At 39.9% G+C, this 14,113-nt stretch overlaps 1 protein-coding gene across 4 annotated transcripts in view; it reads right to left on the bottom strand.

Moving 5' to 3' along the window:
* Nucleotides 1–14,113, bottom strand: part of erbin (erbb2 interacting protein) — a 61,689-nt gene that overhangs the window by 4,359 nt on the left and 43,217 nt on the right. The window contains exons 11-22 of one of the 4 annotated variants that reach the window (XM_079448424.1): nt 12,267–12,396; nt 11,937–12,052; nt 11,757–11,826; nt 10,302–10,401; nt 8,668–8,789; nt 7,330–7,503; nt 7,003–7,176; nt 5,814–5,931; nt 5,028–5,205; nt 3,297–4,740; nt 2,578–2,676; nt 864–920 (exon numbers count right to left, since the gene is read on the bottom strand). In XM_079448424.1, coding sequence (XP_079304550.1) covers nt 864–920; nt 2,578–2,676; nt 3,297–4,740; nt 5,028–5,205; nt 5,814–5,931; nt 7,003–7,176; nt 7,330–7,503; nt 8,668–8,789; nt 10,302–10,401; nt 11,757–11,826; nt 11,937–12,052; nt 12,267–12,396 — 2,782 coding nt within the window. Of the gene's footprint in view, nt 1–863; nt 921–2,562; nt 2,677–3,296; nt 4,741–5,027; nt 5,206–5,813; nt 5,932–7,002; nt 7,177–7,329; nt 7,504–8,667; nt 8,790–10,301; nt 10,402–11,756; nt 11,827–11,936; nt 12,053–12,266; nt 12,397–14,113 lie in introns of those variants that run through there. The other 3 variants (XM_079448423.1, XM_079448425.1, XM_079448426.1) reach the window with 3 other exon arrangements.

The following is a 14,113-nucleotide window of genomic DNA, read 5'->3' on the forward strand; positions in this document are numbered from 1 at the left end:
CGGACCCTCTCTCTAAAATAAATATCCCTCTTTACCTTTTATGTTTAAAGAAACATTGGAACTGTGCGACATAACTAGTTCATGTAATATTATAAACGCAACATATTGTTTTCCAAACCTAAATAGCTGGCTACACTTGTTTGATGTATATAACCCTCAAGAGACATTTTAAATTAAACCGTAGCAATGTTTGCATGAAATGTAGGAAAAGATACTGAAGTGAGAAAAACCTTTAATAGAAACATTAACTATCCAGGATAACCATGCGTATAGCAAAGCTTATAACACAATTTAAACAACAACAATTTGTGCTTCATCTGTTCTCCCTGAAATTTTCTGGAGACCCCTTGCAACCTTCTGGCGGCCCCTAGGGGACCCCGTTCCCAGTTTAAACCCCCCCCGTGTTAGAACGCTGCTGTATCATTACATGACGTAAGCAGCGCTTGTTCATTAGAGTTAATGACTCATGGCTGGAGTCAGACTTCCCCACTGGGCCTCCATCCACTTCATTAACAAATCAACACTGAATATAGCACACACGTTATATACAGTAGATAATAAAATGATGAACATTTTCTTTAACAGGAAAATATGTATCGATGCATAAAGCAAAAACATTCTGGCATTCAGCTGCATTGCAAGTTAATATTCTGTCCTCATTTGTGTAAACAATTGCAGATATTGGGGGGTGAACCATTCATACATTATAACGTATCGACTTCTTTGCTTTTTTGTATAATATTGCAAACCAACGGTCTATTTATTGTTTTTCATTTAAAACCACACTGACTTCAACTCTTTTGCATTTTCACTCATTTGTGCGCTGTATTTATTTAAAAGCTGAATAATATTATTGCACTTACTTTTCTGAGAGTGTCGATATGATAGCCCTGTTGTCCATGAGGACTAAAAACATCATCCTGCAGGTTAACAACACAAAATATGATTCAACAATCTTTGCAACGGAATAAAAGATACTTAATACACCGTCATAAGTAATGCAGTGTTCACACCAAACGCATCTTTCATAATCGCAGGAAAAGTTAGTAATTTGTGTCTTCACGCGTCTGAACCCGTCAAAAAGTAGGTGTCAATAAGCTAAAAAATGCTTCATTCACCATGAGTTTGCGTCTAGTCGCGTCTTTGCATTGACTTTGTATGTACTTTACTCGCGCAAATCGCTTAATTCTCGTTTGGTGTGAACCCAGCATTACACTTATGACGATAAATTTCAATACATGACAGCTTTTCTAATTCTCAAGTAAATGAGGTATACAAATTCAATAAAAAAGGTTAAGCTTTTTACAATGAGAAACACATACATTTTACAGCTTTGATTATTTCTAAAAGCAGGCCGAATTATATTTCTCACGGAGCCCTTTTGCTAGTTTCTACCAACCAAACTGTTTATCAATGTCCTCCGATGAGTAAACGGTCAAAATGTATATTGATTCAACACGAATTGTGGTCCATTGTTTAGCTGTGAATGACAGACCTTCAGCTACAAGCATCAATCAACTCTTATTGATTGTGACAACACGCACCGATAGACACAGGCGGGTTTCTTGGCATTAGTGTGCATGGGTTAGTGTTTGGGAATGTCATAATATAGGATTAGCCGAAAGAATAAGACAGCAGAAATTTAGGAACATTTTTATTAGAAGAAAATAATCATAAAATGTAATATTATATGACTGATATTTATAATATTAAATAGCTGAGAGCTTTATCTTTAAGTTATTAAAGATTTACATTATCATTGTTTGTTTTTTTCCTACATTTCTGCTGTCACACCATAGGACACATGTGCAGTTTATTTTTCAACTTCCTATTTACATCTAAAGCAACTTATAATGCATTTAAAGGGGTAGTTCACCCAAAGAAAATAATTTATTCACCCTCATGTTCTTTAAAATCTGTATATGACTCCTTGATTATTTCAAGAAATGTCTGTGTGGGGTTTTGTGTTCATACAATGCAAGTCAATGGGGTCAATGTATTTTGTGTTCTGCAGAAGAAAGTCATACATGTTTTGAATGGGTGAGGAAAACGTTTCTTCAATATTCAATATGCATTTTGTCAGTATGCCTGTTGGCTTGAGATCCCAAAAGTATGTTCTTCGCTATGCTTGCTATTAAGGGAACATTGGGTGCCTACTTGAAAGAGGCAAAGCAAATTTGAATTCATTCAAATTCTAACAATAACCGACAGGTTTGTTTTAATTTAGCAATATCTATATTATTTTTCATTTTAATTTATAAAATATTTGATGTATTCATTTTTTGCTTAAAAACAATACGTTCCCTAGCTTATTCAAAAAGTACAATTTGTAAAGCATCGATTTTTTACATTTGATATTATTTGATTTCCAATATAACATCATTTGATTCTTTTATTTATTAGCATTGATAATTTTCACATCAGGTGTGCTTTACATATTGTTTGGACAATAGAGTCCCTTTATCTTGAAACACACGTGGTAAACAGCAAACACAGAGAACAAGCCTTTGAGAACTGAGAGAGACTCCACTAAGCCTCTGGAAGTAAAAGGTGAGGTCTCACTGGAGCTGTACTCACGCTGGGCCCATGAGCTCCATACTGCCGTCCGTCTACAAGGCTAAAGGCCAGAGATATCTGACTGCCATTGAGAGTGGCCAAAGACCGAGACAGACCTCTCTGAACACAGATGACACATGCACAAACAAACACATGCATTCAATGACAACATCTGTGAGCATGCGTTACAGTCGAATACAGGTGAAAACATGCAAGCGTTAGTGCAAGCTAGCTTATGTGTTAATGTCCAAACACAAACATGCAGAACAGTGTAAGGAGAGATATGGTCCAAGTAGTTAATGGTTTGAGTATAGAAAGGTTATTATAGTTAACTAAATAAAAATAAAAGTGCTCAAATATTTCTGGTAAATAAAATAAAATAGATGTATATATTAGAAAAACTAATTTCAGTATATTTCTTAAGCATCCTTTTTTGAATGTTCATTTAGTCTTGAGTCTAGGCCAGAGTTTCCCAAATTGGGGGGGCCCCCCCAAGATGGATCCAGGGAGGCACAGTTTTTTTTACAGTGTACCTTTCGTGAAGGGCGGTTACTAGTGTGTTCTGAAGCACCAATGGTGCAGGACATTTTCTGCACAGAATACTAAATTTGTTCAAAGGTTTGTTGTTGGCACTAATTATTACCTGGAGATAAATTCTCCAGCAAATACATCCAAAGGGACACTACTGTAAAATGCTAACGACAGTCACAGGAAATCAGATTAATGCAAAACAATCATACCTTCTCCATTTTCTTGGATTCAATGTGTCTCATGACTTGATCTCTCCAATCTGCTGGAACCCTGCCGCCTCCCCCAACTGGACCGTCCAGCAGTGAGTGCTCGGACTTCACCCTCATGCTGGGCCTCTTGCTGGGGCTGCCGTGCTGGTAGTTAAAGTCGCTGACTGACATGGTCCTCTCCGGAAGCTCGTGCGGTGGAGGTCTGGCGCTTTGAGGCCGGGGAGCGTTGGGTCCGTCCATGCTGTACGTGCGAGCTGACAGGGGTCTGTGAAGAGCCTGGCTCATCTGAAGGGGTCCACGCCCGGCCGCGTGAATGTCCCTGTAGGTCATGTACTCGTTCTCAATTCCTGGCATGCGGCGCCCATCCGGCATGCACATGGTGGCGCCAGACGAACCGCTACCTTGTCTCTGCAAGGTGCCACGCTGGCCACTAGATGGCAGGATCCTTTCTTTCGCCCAAATGTCTGGGCCACGTTGTTGGGGCTGGGGATAAGGAGGGGCGTTGTTACGGTTGGAGTAGTTGGTGTTGGCCAGGGAGTGCTGTGGCTGCAGGTAGGGTTGCTCGGGAGGAACAGGGCTGCGTTGGCTCCATAGATTGTCTTTGGGCACCGCGCTACAGGCGTACTGAACATTGTATTGCGGCGGGAGGCCGGCGGGGTAACGGGCGGTGCTAGCTGGAGGTTTAGAGCAGGACAGGAGGTCAGAGGAGGACGCTGAAGAGCCAGGGTAGATCTGCAATTGCTGGTCATTGAGCAAAGAGGCAGATTTTGAACGAACGATGCTCTGGCCTTGAGCCCCAGACAAAGACGCTCTGGCTGCACACGCCACCTCGTACGGGGGGCTTTCACCCTCGATGGAGTACAGCTTCATTCCGCCAGCATCCATGTTGGCCATGCTTTGAGATTTCACAACGGGGGCTGGTGGACATTTCTTCTCTGGTGACAGCTCCTCTGTGCTACGGGAAAGACTCATATCGCTCAAAGCAGTCACGCCCGTCGAGACGGTCCTAGTAGTTTCATACCTCAAGGGAACTTGATCCGTTCGTGAATAAAAATGTTCTCCCGACTGGGTTTTTGGAAGCCTATTCCCGTTCTCAAGGTTCTCCAGTGATACCATGGCGTTGTTGTTGCTCGACTCTTTAGAGGAGGAAACTTTGGTCCTCTCAAGGTCCTCATACGACACCATGTTGTCAGGTGGAAATTTGGCCACGTTCATGTTGATCTGATCCCACTTGCTGTACTGGTCCCTCATGCCGTTGTTAATACCCTTCTCAATGAGGGCAAGTCTCTCCTCCATGGAGAGGTTGTAGTCGGCCATCTTGTCTCCTTTGGTTTCGTAGCTCTGCTGGTTTTTCAGGATGGTCTGCAGAGACATTTCTGAATCATTACCGTTTTGAAGAAGAGGAGTCGTTTTCTTCAAATGGTTCAGGTTTTCATCCTCTTGCCTGAGATTGATGAAAATAAGAATGCAAGTCAATAAAAGAATCATCTACAAAAAAAGCCAGACAAATGATCAAAACTGCATTACAATTACACTGCACATCACACACAAATATTGGATAAAATCTTATTTCCTGTAACCTGAGCTATTTTCCATACTTTACTGATAGTTAGGTCAAATACTATGTTGACAGGAGCTCTGACACACATTAGATTGTGTTTATGAAACTCATACACAAACATTGCTTCAGATTATATTCGCGGCTAAAGAAAGGTGTTTTTGTACCCGTACTTTGGGACGAGGGGCATCTTGGACTCTCTCTCTGGAGTGCAGAGGGAGTTGTCCTGACTGCTGTCTGTGGTTAATGACACAGAATCAGACATGCGTGAGGGCGATGAACAGTTGCTGTTGTTCTGGTTGCTGTTGGCAACCGTCTCGTCTAGCAAAGAGTCTGCATCCTTTCCATCATCTTTACCGCCAGCCAAGGGAAACATCATGAATATTAGTAGAATCATACAGAGGTGTGAGAAATACCTCAAATATGCAACATTGCACAAAAAATCCTTTTAAAAGATCATATCACAAGGAATGAGAAAGCGATCTAGGAGAAAATACATTGATTTTTACTTAAAAAGAGGAAAAGTAATATTTTACTCAACAGACATCCATATATTGTGTACACGAGTTAAGCACACGTGAAGGGGGAATTTCTAAACAAAAATGTATTATACAGTGAGGGCAATAATAATTTGATCCCTTACTGATTTTGTAAGTTTGCCTGCTTACAAAGAAAGGAAGGGTCTATAATTTTTAAGGTAGGTTTAACTGAAAGAGACATTGGGAAAATGTTATATAAAATGTTATATAAAGGTTAAAAATCTATCAAAGCCATCCGATTAATCCGCAAAATAATCGACGATTAGTCGAATAATCGTTAGATTCGTCGATTATCAAAAGAATCGTTTGTTGCAGCCCTACAAGCAGGCAAACTTACTAAAATCGGCAGGGGATCCAATAATTATTTACCTCACTGTATATATAATATCAATAACATATGTGAAAAGTAGATCTCCTTACCCTTTTTGTCCTTGCTCAGGGCCACTACTTTAGGCTGGTTAATGGAGATCTCGATGAGTGGAGGTCTCATCTCTGCAATCTTCATTTCTTCCTCCTCGGACGACAGCTCCTCTGAGTCCTGACCACACAAATACATCACTATGAGACACACAAATTCAATTCATAATATCCTACTTCTGGAGTGATGACCTGAACTCATTTTCATATTCATTCGTACACAATGATGTACTTGAATTAAACTGTATGTCTGGACATCATTAATTCGCCCACTGAACAATATGAACAAATCTTTTCTGACATCCACTCACAGGAAGAGAACAATATGTGACGGCAACTGATTCAATTTATTGCCTCCGATTTCAAATCCCTGACCCTAAAGCATGCTGTGTGCCGTTTTATACCCATGTTTTGTATTTATTCTTTCTTACATTTACTAAAACATGTCCCCATGTTATGCAGTTTTATATTAAACATTTTGTACATTACAATGTCAAACATTGGGGAAATCTTATAAATATATACAGTTCAACCAAATTCATGATTTACTGTCCCTTAGATCATTCCAGGCTGAGACTTCATGATGATTGACTGATACTGTCTTCCATGTAACAAAAAAGGTACAACATAATCTGGGTTGCTCCTATACATATAATAAAAGTACATTTTAAACTAAAGCCAGGCAAAAAGCACCATTTAGGTAACATCTTTTGTATCCAAGTCATTCATACTGTTTACATTTTCAAAATGTTCAGTTTTGTTTATTTTTTCAAAATCACATTGAACATGTTTAAAAGCACCTTTTGTGAAATTTTAATACTTTCATTATTTGAAAAAAAAGAATTATTACTTTGTGTTTTAAGAAAGTCGAACAGGTCTAATGCGTAATTTTTTGGAGGATCTATTGACGGACGGAAATGCAATATAATATACATAACTATGTCTTGTGTATAAAGACCTTTCATATTTTATTATCTTAAACTTAGATATTGTTATCTACATACGCCGCGGGTCCCCTTACATGGAATTCACCATGTTGTTTCTACAGTAGCCCTAAAGGGACAAAGTGCTTGTCAACTTTTACACACAGTATTTTATCATTTAAAAAAGTACAGTGTTTTTTCCATATATCATATATATGATTAATTAGCATAATAATGCTAATAACACTTAACCCCATTTGATCTCTTACCTCGAGGGTGTCATCATGGTTAACCATAGTTGTCATGTTGTCTGAGGTCTTGAGAGGAATCCTTTCAACAGTGTAGTCCATTGTGTCTCGTGGTTCATGGTTTTGATGAAAGTTTACATTTGTTTTGGGCTCCATCTCCACAGCTTTGCCATTGGGGCACGGAACTTCAATCACCTGATGTAAAACACAATGTTCTGTTAGCCCAACAAGTGTGCCTGGCAACTGATAAATTGATCAAATTATCAGCAGTGACCCAAACGATAAACAAATCGACTCATCCACATGTTCTCGTGTAAAAAATGCTCCTGGTAATGTTCATAAACTAACCTTCACTCCAACATCCTGCACTCCAATAGATTTCCTCTCGCTGATTCTGCTCTCTCTTCCTGCCTCGTCGCCGGACTCGTCCTCTTTCAGTCGGTGAGCCACAGACTGAGCGGTTTTCACCATGTTCTTCAGCTCATCGGGGTACGGCGTGGGGTAGCGCTTCAGATTACCCTCCTGTAAACACACAGTTCATTCAATATCAATGCACGTTTAAGGGATTGGTCACACAAAAATTTTTATTCAAGTTGGCCCAAGCTTTCTTGAACACCCACAAAGACTTTTGTTTTGTTTTAAACCCATCCACACTGGCACTATGAGAGGTGATAGTGTCGCTCCATCAGACAGAGACAGCTTGGGACTCTGCATGCGCTCCTGGCACTACATACTAGCCAGACAGCCATATTGAGTCATCGGGGTGCAAGACAGCGAGCGGGAGGGAGGGAGGGAACGAGATACACAGTATGTAATATCAGAGAGAGAAAAAGACAAGGCGAACACTGAACGCTTGAGGGCTCTTGAGACAGCGAGGGCTTCCATTTCACTTTCTGACAGGAGTCACGGCACGGCTGCAGCTTTAATGAGATTTCCACTGAAATACGCTGAAGTTCAAGCTATGACATGCTGACAAACCAGGCGAGGGTGAAACTTCATACATCATACAGCTGTTCATGGAAAGAATCTCACTTCCTGAAGTACATAGGACGCATTGAAAATCTGAACCACTGTTCCCACCTGAGGGAACTCACACCTGTATAGTTTCATTAGCTATATGTGAGCAGGAAGAAATAACATGCCCCGTCTTGCTGATTTTAGTGAAACTTGCAGAGTTTCGAAAGTTAAAACAGTAATGTCAAGTTCCTCTCATGGATGTTTTGCTTTTACGTTTAGAATAAATGTTAGCCTTAGGGATATCTAGGAAGTGGTATGCTTGTATCAAAACATTCACCTTTCGAACAAAAAAAGATGTCAGAAGTGAAAAAGCTGCTCGTTTGTAAGAACGCCCATTACATCATAACATGGAAAACATGGAAAGCCAGAAGTAAAACGCATCAATGGCGAGGAAAGCGTTAGAAGCATTTATACGACAATGTTTTCGCACTTTTTATGGAACCCGGTTTCAAAGTTGACCCTACCAAATGTGAGAGGGCCACATGACTAGACATTCTGATGCTGCTTGGCACCACCTACAATAAACTAACCTCTCCAAACATTTGCATGCACAACAAGAGATAGAGTGATAGAGAGAGAGCAAGAGATAGAGCACGCAATAGATGTGCAAGCACAACAGGAAATAGAAATGAAAGGCACCCTGGGCAGAAGCGGACTGTGGGAACTGACCCGCGTGGGCGTCTCTCTATCGTCTTTGTCCTCGTCACACTCAAACGCCACTTGTGCCCGCTGCTTGCGTTGCTCCTCCCACAGGGACGGGTTAAAGCTCTCGCTGTCAGAGTTGGGCACATCTGTGAGAGAGAAGCCATGAAACCATTAACAAACAATCAAAATAACACACTGCCATCTGTGGATAACAGACGACACATGAACGGGATCCTGCAAAAAAGATCTTTGGAAGGAAATGCGTGTGGCGCTTCCCTGTGCAAATCTCACTGCCGTGACGCTGTGGTTGGTTGCCGGGGCGTGTTTTTTGTGGGCTTTGCTATGCGGCAGTCACAGGGTGTTCTGAACGGTTGTTAAATGGTTGATATATAGTTGTGTACTGGCCTAGTTCACAGTCCACAATTGAGTCCCCGTGATATTTGATTTCCTCAATATGACTTTGGTTCCAATCAATTTATACTATTCAATATTTTTCTGATAATGTCTGTTCCAAATAAACATCAACTTTATGCCCATTCAAGAAAAACGTTTTGTAAAATACTGCATGGATAAAAGCTTTCATCGACCGTATAAGCATCGGTTGGGGCTTATGAGATCATCTTGTCGCGTAGAAGCACGAACTGCTGCGTTTCCCAAGCTCAATCACACAAACATACTGAAGCAGACTCCAGAGAGCTTAAGAGCCAATGAGTTCACGTCGTGAAGAGTTTAAAGTGGAGTTGCTAGGAAACAGGTTAAGACTTATTAATCTTTCCCCCTCTGAATTCCATTGAGCCGCCCATTTGTGATTTGCACAGTTCAACTCCCGGCAACACCGCAGTCTTAGAACGAAAACAACAACCAGTGACATGAACAATCCAGACGGCAGATAGCAAGAGAAGCTTGATGGTACTGACTGATTTTAAAACGGAAAAAAGTGGAAGAGTCTATATCTGAGATTTAAGTGAACTTCGTAGAATCTCGGTCTCGTTTTTCAGCACAAATAGCTTAAACTTTCTTTCTACAAGATACTTTAACTTGAAAAGAGAAAATATCTGGCAACAGTATAAGAAAAATGGACTTCATTTAATGTATTTATTCAAGTTTATCATCTTTCCCAATGGCAGATATTTGTTGTTGTTTTAAGCAGATTTCATTTTAAAACCTCATTTCGAGCAAGTTTTAATATCTTAGGTCATTTTTATTCTTAAGAAAATTGTGTCTTGATTTAAAAACTTTTAAGATATATTTGTACTGAAAACAAGGCTGAATATGCCTAAACGGGTCCATGTGAGGATTTGTTATTGATGACACCAAAATAAATTACTTGTCATGATGTAAGACCAGAACTGGAATGCTTTCTTGAGTTGAACTGATCACATGCCATAAATATAAAGTATAAATCGCTATATAATTTAGCTTAGGAGACATTTATTAAGCAAGTGCAGTCAATTGAATGAATGATTGATGTAGAAACTATTTGGAGCTTTGTCATGTTGACCCCCATAAGAAGATAACATGAAGGCGTTTTATTACGATCATTTGTACGAAATTAAATTATTAATTAATATAAGTCTATTATGAGACTGTTGCTTTATTATGCATTTAAACAAGAGAACCTGTTGAGGTAGACAGAGATTATCGAGATGAATACCCACATTCTTCAGTTCTGCTCTGTTGAGGAAACATGTAGTTGGTGAGAACAGTCTTGCGTCTCTCTGGATCCTCCTCTTTCTGTAGAGGAATCAGCGGCTTTGACTGCAACGACACAACATACAAGAATCTGTGATCAGTGACATCACATTCAATGGGAAGCTGAGCGCCATCTTCATCAACTGATCCAATTCTGCCGCTGATGTTCCAGTTTGCACTCCTCAGCATATTTAGTATGGTTGATTCGCAGAGGAACTCATAAGTCCCATGCCATATGGCACGCTTGAAGAGATGTGCCGCGCAGCGACCTATTATTTCATAGCAGTGCGGTTCCACGTTCAGCTGCCTTGCTTTGGTGGTTTAGTTATAACAATCTCTCCTATCAACACATTTCTGGCATGTAGCACAGCGTAATATCTAAAAATCACCATGAAATGCTAATGCTATCTGTTTTGCAGTAGATTGTTAAAGGGATTCTCCACCCAAAAATCTGTAATAAATGACCTCCCTCAAGTTCCAAACCTCTTTAAATGTCTTTGTTCTGTACAACACACGGAAATATATTTGGAGAAATATTAGCAACTGAGATTTCTGGGGCACCGTTGACTACCATAGCAGAACTATTTGCTCTCCTTAATTCTTTACATGATCAAATTTTGTGTTCAACAGAAGAAAAATGTTTCCTACCATGGCAGTTCTGTTTGGAAGTTCAACAGGCCTCACTTTTTTTTCTAAACAGTTTTTAATTCTGTTATTTTCTATTGTTGCCTTTATCTTTATTGCATTATGTGGTGTTAAATGATCCAACAGCTTATGCACAACAAGAAACATTTGCCAAAAATGTTCCAACCAACTGCCTTTTTAAATCAGAATATTGTGCACTTATGATTTGTAAAAAAACAAACCAGAAACACATTTGTTATCGAAAGGCTGTCAATTTAGAACAATGTGCGATAGACCTCGGAGGAGGGAAGATTAAACGTGTGGGAGGGCAGGTGAGTATTATATCCTCTTAATATTAGTCACAGGCTTGAAAGCTACTTGAAGGCAAGTCCGTCATTCAGTTACAGAACACCCACACACACTGAACTGCACCGATGGGAACATCAAACCCATCACTCCACAAATAGTGCAGAACCCTTTAAAGGACAAGCATTTGATGTGTATTTTTGGTAAGTGACTGTGTGGGATTATTGTGAAATAGGGAAACATGTAAATGAGTCAATGAAAGCACTTAGAATGCCAATATCCATTATTCAAAAGTCTGCTTTACACGCTACACAAATGTCAAGACTGTCACAATGTAACGCCACTTTGCTTTAGACCTTCAACCACTTCCATTTATTTATACGCTAAGCTTTTCTCATTCTTCATTTGAATTGGCTGGATATAAGAGTCGAATCCTTAAGACTTCCATAAAGCCGCCTCAAATCAATCTGACGTAACTGAGCTCCACCCACCTGGTTTTCAGACAGCCACATTGCAGTCATCTGGTTGAGCTTAGTGAAACTGTACGGAAGATTCCTCAACCTGTCAATGAAGAAACGTTAGTCAGTGTCCCATTAACTCAAATTCCTTGCAAGTGCATTTGAAATGGTGTCGCTGTGGAAGACGTGAGGTTGTGGAACAGGGGAACGTACTTGTTGTCGCTGAGATTGATGACCTTGAGCTTCAGCATGTCGCCCATCTCCTCCGGCAGAAACTCCAGCTTGTTGGAGTGCAGGAAGAGCACAGTGACGTTCTTCAAACAGCCCATCTGTCAGACACACAAACACACGTGATAAAGGAGGGACAGAGACCGATATCTGATATCCGACAGAATGTCGATGAGGTGGTGAAACGCTCTTCAAACGCTTAGCGACAAGGGATTCAGTTCTCCGATAAGAACCATACTATGTTAGAGTTCAATGCCTCAATACAGACATCTAAAACATCACATATGTAAGGGTTGAATGTGAAGTTTGACTGACCTCTGAAGGCATGTGCGTGAGCAGGTTGTGGTCAGCAGCGAACGTTCGCAGATTGACACACTGGCCGACGGAAGCGGGAAGGGCCTCGATCTCATTGAAGCTGCAGTCGAGCTCTTCGAGAGCAGTGAGACTAAAGAGAGAACGAGCAACACGTGATTTACCAATACTGATTCTTCAGATCAGTTCATTGAACCAGGTTTAACATTACTGGCAATATTAAATCCAGTTTAACAGCGTTTTTAATGAATGCGTGTAATGTGTCGATCAAACTAAAAAAAGTAATTTCCCTCTGTTCGGGATGTCACCATCACAACATGCACCCACCACAGTGTGCAAAACACAGAGACATTTCCTGTACGTACAAATACATACATTTAAGGCAATATTACAGAGAATATCTCTTAAGCGTATTCAAAACTGAGCAAAAAATCATTGCGAGATAAATTTACAACACCACCTGATTGAAATATTAAACTTCTTCCCAGTAAAAATAAAAACATTTATAAGGTAAATGATTCAGTCTCTTGCATTGCATCTTCTATACAATTTGGTGCTATTGCAGTGAAAGAGTCATTGTTTGCATACATATGAACAGAGAACAAACGTAAAAGCAAATAAAAATGAAGTGGTTACCCTACGTTAAACTTCCCTTAATACAGATTTGTTATCGATTACAAAATTCCATCCACTAAAAAACTAAAATATATAATGCAACATCATACATAATATAATAATTTAAGCGCATCCATCTCTTAATACACCAAAAGTGTCAATTCTTTGCGTATTATTTCATATATTGTATATATTATTTTAAGGAATATACCACTCCGTGCATTTCCAAATTGATATTAAATTATTTACTATATTATTGATAGCTAACTTGGGGGTAAAGTATATTTTCTTTATGAGTATTGTCAGTCTTTGCACCATGAAATTGAACTGTAACATAAGTTCTTCACTTTAAACGATGTTACCTGTATGCCAACTGGCAAGAGGTGTGTGTGTTCGACTGCGCAGACTACACCAACGCAATGCGACAACCATTTGTAAGCATATGGAGCAGTCTGTTCTCACAGCAGTTTGTGACTACTAGTTCCGTGAGCCGAGCTCCCGATATCATTAGCCAGCGCTGTTGCTTCTGTCGCCGGACTTCTGTCGCCGGACTCCAAAAGAGGACGAGGGTGCAGCTCATAACTGATAAAGTGTCTTCCTATAGAATCTTGCAACTGATTAATAGATGCCGAACTTGTCATTTGGAGCTTGCATGACCGACTGTTCATAAATCTGAGGGGCACAATTATTTATCACTAATACCCTCGATACTTTTTAACATTTGTCAAATGTCTTCATGAGTACGCCTAATATGCAGGTGTGCTGAATAAATTATGGTGGAACGCAAAAAAAACATTCATGTTTTCCATCTGGTTTCTATTATTCTTGGTGAACATATTCAGGACAGATTTTCCGAAACTAATCCCCATGCAGACATCTGATATTTGGACGCACGTCCAATATTCTTGTCCCGTCTGCTTATATCCATGTAGAACGTTGCTGACTGTGATTATCAAGCTCACAAGATGAGTTTTCTACGGCTATATCCACACCACAGAGCTTTCCCTATCATATTTTTATATCTTTTCACAGCGTTGTCTAAAGGAATATCTGCATACACACGAAACCGCTAAACCGACTCAAAACGATGTGCGACTCTATAAACAAATAAGCGGAATGACTTCATTTTGCCTACACGTAGACTTTCAAGATTTATTTCAGACAAGATGACCAGATACGAGCAGGCTATAGATCATTATCATGACTCTTCATCATTCATGATCCTAGAAAGACTA

The sequence above is a fragment of the Barbatula barbatula genome (genome assembly GCF_947034865.1).
Source record: "Barbatula barbatula genome assembly, chromosome: 24".
Lineage (NCBI taxonomy): Eukaryota > Metazoa > Chordata > Actinopteri > Cypriniformes > Nemacheilidae > Barbatula > Barbatula barbatula.